Source organism: Eurypyga helias, unplaced genomic scaffold (genome assembly GCF_000690775.1).
Source record: "Eurypyga helias isolate BGI_N326 unplaced genomic scaffold, ASM69077v1 scaffold3201, whole genome shotgun sequence".
Taxonomy (NCBI): domain Eukaryota; kingdom Metazoa; phylum Chordata; class Aves; order Eurypygiformes; family Eurypygidae; genus Eurypyga; species Eurypyga helias.
This window is the reverse complement of record NW_010232605.1, coordinates 23,853-29,164: the sequence shown is the minus strand read 5'-3', so window position 1 is coordinate 29,164 and position 5,312 is coordinate 23,853. Positions and strand designations below refer to the sequence as shown.

Sequence of the window (5,312 nt, the reverse complement as noted above, 5' to 3'; positions counted from 1 at the left end):
TCCCGTTTTTAAATCTCCCGAGCAGGTACGTGACGGTTTATCCACACCTGTACTTTGTATTGCTTAATTGCTTGCTAATGAAGAAACGCTGCCTGCAGTACCCAGCTCTTTTCTGGTACGCCTGCTGCTGTGTCTTGGTGTTGCACAGCTTTGGAACATCCCACACCGAGCTATGTTTGCCCTTTCCTCTTGTGCCCATTCTTGCCTTTCCAATCACTTGAATCTGCAGGAGAAGCATTGAGGAATTGAGTTTTCTTCAAAAAATGGTGATCTGTACGGTAGTTTAAAAGGCAAAAGAAATGTGAGGGAAAATGAGATGGTTAACTCTACACGTTTTGAGACCTTTTCCTGAGACTCGACTTGGAAGTAACCTTTCTTCTGCTCAGAATTAAACAGATTCCTCTCTGGCTTCCAGGGAGACACTGGTGACACTTCTCACACTGATCTGACATCTTCTTTTCTTGATAAAAGGGTCAGTCTGCTGAGGAAACTGACTGCACCTCTGAATGAGCTGTCAAAAGGCTGCGTGTGAGCGTCCGAAGGGAAATCTCTGCTGACTGCGCAGGCCCGCCTGTTGCGTTCAGCCCCCTCTTGACTCATCAGAAATCATTTAGTGCTTGCAACCAAACCTGAAAGAAGTTCAGACTTCAGAACTGATCTGCCCCACTTACCCTGCCCACAGCCCCCGTCACTGTAACCCACTTCTTACAGGGGAACACCCCCTAACCCCCTGCCTTCCCTAAGCGACCTGACCAGGCCCCAGGCCTGATGATCCCTCATGTCAGTGTGGGGAAGACTCAGATTATGGCTGTGCTTGGTGAGATATTTTCTTTTGAGGTAGTTCCTGTAACAAAAAGATCCATATTTTTATCTAATTCTCAAGGGAAGTCAACGTTTGAAAAGACAAACCAGGAAACTAAAATTCCTCCCTCTCCCAGAAAAGGGAAGTTGTGGCGTTCGTAGCGATGTCCATGCCGCCCGTAGCGGTCGGTCTGGCTGCCCGTGGCTGCGCTGTTCGCTGCCCGCGGCGTGGGCCCCGCAGGAAAGGGGGGTCCCAGGTAGACCCTGCCCTCAGCCCTCCCACACGGCAGGTCCCGGTTTCCAGGCTGAGCCCCGGCAGGTGCAGGAGGGGAGATGCCGGCTGGGCTGGCGCGCAGAGGCGCTGGGAGGGGACAGCAGGGAGGGTGGATGCTGAAGATGCTGCGGAGCTGGCGTGACCCACAGGGACGGCGTCCAGCTGAACCTTGAACATGGGAAACCTCCTCCCGGCATCTTTCTGCACTGGCTGATTAACGCAGGAGTTAAGCCGGAGTCATTATGAGTTGTTTTTAAGTTTGAACCTGAGTTTGCTGCTGGTTTGTGTGGCGGCACCATGTGCCCAAGAGCCTGTCTGCATTCTTCAGCCAGATCAGCTTGTTCAATAAATGTTACGTCTTGAGCTTCTTGTGTACTCCCCAGCTTTCAGAGCCACGACAGTGTCGTTACTGGAAGGATGATCATAGTGGTTTGGAGATGTTTTATTTTGAGAGAAAGAAAATAATGAACCTCTAGTGTGGTCTCTTTTCCTACAATGGCAAAACTTTAAAAAGAAAAAAACCCTTCATTGAAAAGGGGCTCATAACAGTCAAACAGCCACCTTCCTGTCAGATGTTGGTACGGGATGTAGGCGCTCGGCGGCGGTTGGACGCGCGTGCGCACGGTGCGGGTGTTCGCCGGCGGCGAGGGGGGAGCACGGTTCTGTGCACTCGGTGTTTTCACTGGGGGTTCCTCCTGCTGCAGCTCAGGTACTCTGCCCAGAGCCTCTTCGACTACATGAAGACAATCCAGAGCGACTCCAGCGCGATGGAGGGTTTTTGTGAGACGCTGCTGAAGGTCTTTGAGGACAACCTGCGCAACGACCGGTAAGGGTTGACAGCGGGGCTGTGGGGGGTTGGAGGTGGGGCACATCTTTCCGAACAGGCCCGGATGAAGTGTCCCCGAGCCGTGTGAATTTGCTTCCGGACAGCCCTTTGGTGCAGCCAAAATGTGTGACAGAGGTGTGATGGTGGAGTATTTAGTTTTTGCTGGAGTTTACTGTCGCGTGGGATGGGATGAAGCACCAGTTCTACAGGATGCAGCGCTGGGGATTGTGTACTGCTGCTCACGTCTCAGTGCAGTCCCGTCTGCCTTTCGTTCATGTCGGCTTTTTTCCACAAGGACTTGGAAGTATAATTTTTTTCTTTAAAGGTGACTCATTCTGCATAATGCCATTAATTTCTCTAAGCCTCACTTATCAAACACGTGCAAAACAGAAAATATTCCCTAGGGGAAGAACCCCCGTAACTGTTCATAAAATCTGCAGTTTTATTTTCATCCTCTTTCTTGTCTCAGCTGTTGAAATAGAAAACGTGGCCACAGTTACTCCAGCTGGCGCACGGCGTGCTGGCTCGCTTGGTAGTTACCTGGCGTCAGGTGGGGGTGTAACCGCTGGTATGGTTTGTGGAATACGTTCTTTATGTACTAGAAAATAAACGAGTATTTTCTGCTACTGTTAATTGTGTTTCAGGACCCTGCAAGTTTCAACCAGGCATCTGGTTAATTAGGTTTTTTTCCTTTGGGCTGTAACGGAACGTCCCCCGCTCAGCCAACGGGGATGATTTAGCCAACACACGGAAGTTACCGAGCAACCTTCCCCTCTGCAAATTAGAGTTCCAATTTAAATATGTAGTAGGCAGATAGGAAGTTTCTGTCTTTGCTTCTGATTAAGCACAGGGTATGTACGTATGCCAGGAAGTGTATTTACGTTGTTAAATGATTTTCTTTCATCAGGGTGTCTGTACCTCTCCTGACAATGCTGGACCAAATGCTGGCAAACGGCTGTTTTGACATCTTCACCGTGCAAGAGAAGTAAGTTGCTGAAAGGCTTTTTGGTTTGTTTTCCACCACGCAACAGGCCTCCCATGACGGCCGTCGCAGGTTGCTGTACACGTGGACGCACAGGACTCCCCTTGTGAGTGTGCATGGGTGTAACGTTTTTTCTGGCTGGGAAAGCTGTGAGAAACTCCGTGCCAGGCAGCTGTGAAAGGGTCTGGGTACAACCTGGGACTGGCCTGTCAGCGTACAAGTTGGTTATTGGTGCATTGTTTAACAGGCAGCACGCTGAGAGACGTTGGCGTCTCTCACCTGGCATCCCTCTCGCCGCTTTCTGGAGCACGTTCCTCGCCGTGCAGCGAGCCTGCGGCGGTGTCCCGTGGGGATGCCGCACAAGAGTGTGCCCGCGGGCGAGCGCTTCCAAAACCCCATGACTTGTGTTAATGCCAGTATCTCCAAAGGCGTTGATTAACGTTCTGAAAGGAATAATAAACGAGGCACGTCCCAGCTTTTCCACCCCGGGTTCAGTCTTCGGGAAGACAAACATGAGTAAGATACCCCAGTGTGAAGTTGTTTTGGAAGAGAATGATTTTCATTTCAGTGATATTAAAACATATTCCATAAACTCTCTCAGGCAGCATCTTGGCACACCTACAGGTCTTTGCAGAACTGGGCAATGTGAATCCATGAGCATGCACACTGGATCTGGAAGCTGTTGATTCAGGAATTGCTCACAGCAGATCAATTTGAAAAGCTTTTTTCACTCTGAAAGTTTTAATTGCATCTGCTCTTCCTTTGAAGTGTGGATTGAGATAATCTCTCCTAAATCAAATTTGGCAGTCCCTTTTTGAATAGGAATTTAAAATGAGTCAAATACTCGCAGATGGAAGGAATATTTCTTGTTGGGTTTGGTAATCGCGCCGGTGATCTGGGACTCCCACGTAGGCCCCAGTCCTCCCTGCTGGGGAAGGCGATAGATTGGGGGTGGAAACCCCAGGTAAAGTCTGTCTCCCACGTCACGGAACAGACCGCGCGTGGCAGTGCCGCTGCGAGAGACGCGGCCCTGTGGTGGGGAGGGGGAAAGAATTTGAAGCTGATCCAAATGTATTTGCTTCCGGTTTGATGATGAAACCAAACAAGAAAAGTAATAATTACGCAGCCCAGTGGATCGTTCTCATGGCAGGGGAATGAAGTGCTGGCGTGAAGTGCAGGAACTGGTGACCACACGAAAGCTCTGGAAGGTCAGAGCTGCGGAGTCGGAAGGCAGCTAGGAGGAGACAGTCCGGTGCCTGCGTGTGACGGTGTCCTGGTGACACAGGTACCTTAGGGTCGAGAGGCACTCACGAAGGAGTGGCTGAGCGTGCTTCACGCGGAGGCGAGTGAATCCGAGCGGCGGTGTGCAGATCAGCTGTGGGGGTACGGGGGGAGCCCCAAGCTGTGTTTAGCACAGCACTTGCAGTTTCGGACTGTGGCGTGTGGGTCGGGAAGCATGCACGCTGGTCCTGGCTCCCAGGCCTGCCTGCCCACACCGTGGGATGCCACCTCCTCCTTTCTGCATGGAGGAAAAGTGTGACTTCGGGCTTGGCTTCCTGAGAGGGACCGTTTCCTCCTGTTTCAAAGCAGCGTGGCAGCAGATCGTAGAAATACAGCCCAGAATTACCCTGGAAATGGAGGTACTCTGCTTGGTGGCAGGGAAATCCGTGTGCGCGTGGGGCTTCAGACGCTCTACATGAGTGTGCCTGAAGCGAGAGGGGGGAGGTGCACGGTTGATTGTAGAGAACAGTCAGTCTTACTGCTGGTGAGCAACTTCCTTGCTGCTTCTGTTCAGCCGTGAACAGCTTGGTTGTCCTACAGCAAATGAAAAACTTCTCGGAGAAGCTGGGAAGGAATGTCAGCATTCCTTGCGGTGTTTCATCTCCTTCCCTCACGTTTTACCACGTTGGGCTGAGTGGGACTTTAGCGAGGAAGCTTGGGCCGTAGGGTGTCTGACAGCAGGATTAGGCCTACACCAGCGCTCAGTGTTCAACTGTCACGCTATAAATAGGTATTTGGAAAAGCATTTTCAAGTTTCAGATGGATACCGCACGCCATCCTGGCTCTCTTTTTTCCCTAATGAAACTTCAGCAGCCCCGAGCTGGCAATACCCTACGCTCTGAGTGTGAACAGACACAGAGCTGTGGGCTGCTCCGACACCGCGAGGAGCTCAGCGCTCCGGTAAAGCAATTGCCACACGGTGTCACTCCTGCCCCGCCGAGCCATGACCCGCCGCGCATTCTCCTGCCTTTCACACCCTCCAGCTCGTGAGGTTTGGAATACGCAGCTTGGCATTTCTGGCCTGGTTTAGTAGATGAATTGCAGTGTTGGTGAAGCTGTGGGGGGCTGGGCTTGCGACCTCTGTGCCGGAGTGTTTCTCCTCCATGGTCGTATTTTGGGTGCTGGTGTTGAAGGTGCTATTTGCGTGC

General features: G+C 51.6%; 1 protein-coding gene across 1 annotated transcript in view; it reads left to right on the top strand.

The window, feature by feature from the left end:
* Positions 1-965: 965 nt before the first annotated feature.
* LOC104516925 (tubulin-specific chaperone D-like) overlaps positions 966-5,312 on the top strand; it is a gene marked incomplete at its 3' end in the record, with an annotated part of 14,367 nt that continues 10,020 nt past the window's right edge. Inside the window, exons 1-3 of the mRNA XM_010161431.1 lie at positions 966-986; positions 1,780-1,901; positions 2,809-2,886. Of these exons, the coding sequence (XP_010159733.1) occupies positions 966-986; positions 1,780-1,901; positions 2,809-2,886 (221 nt within the window). The remainder of the gene's footprint in view (positions 987-1,779; positions 1,902-2,808; positions 2,887-5,312) is intronic.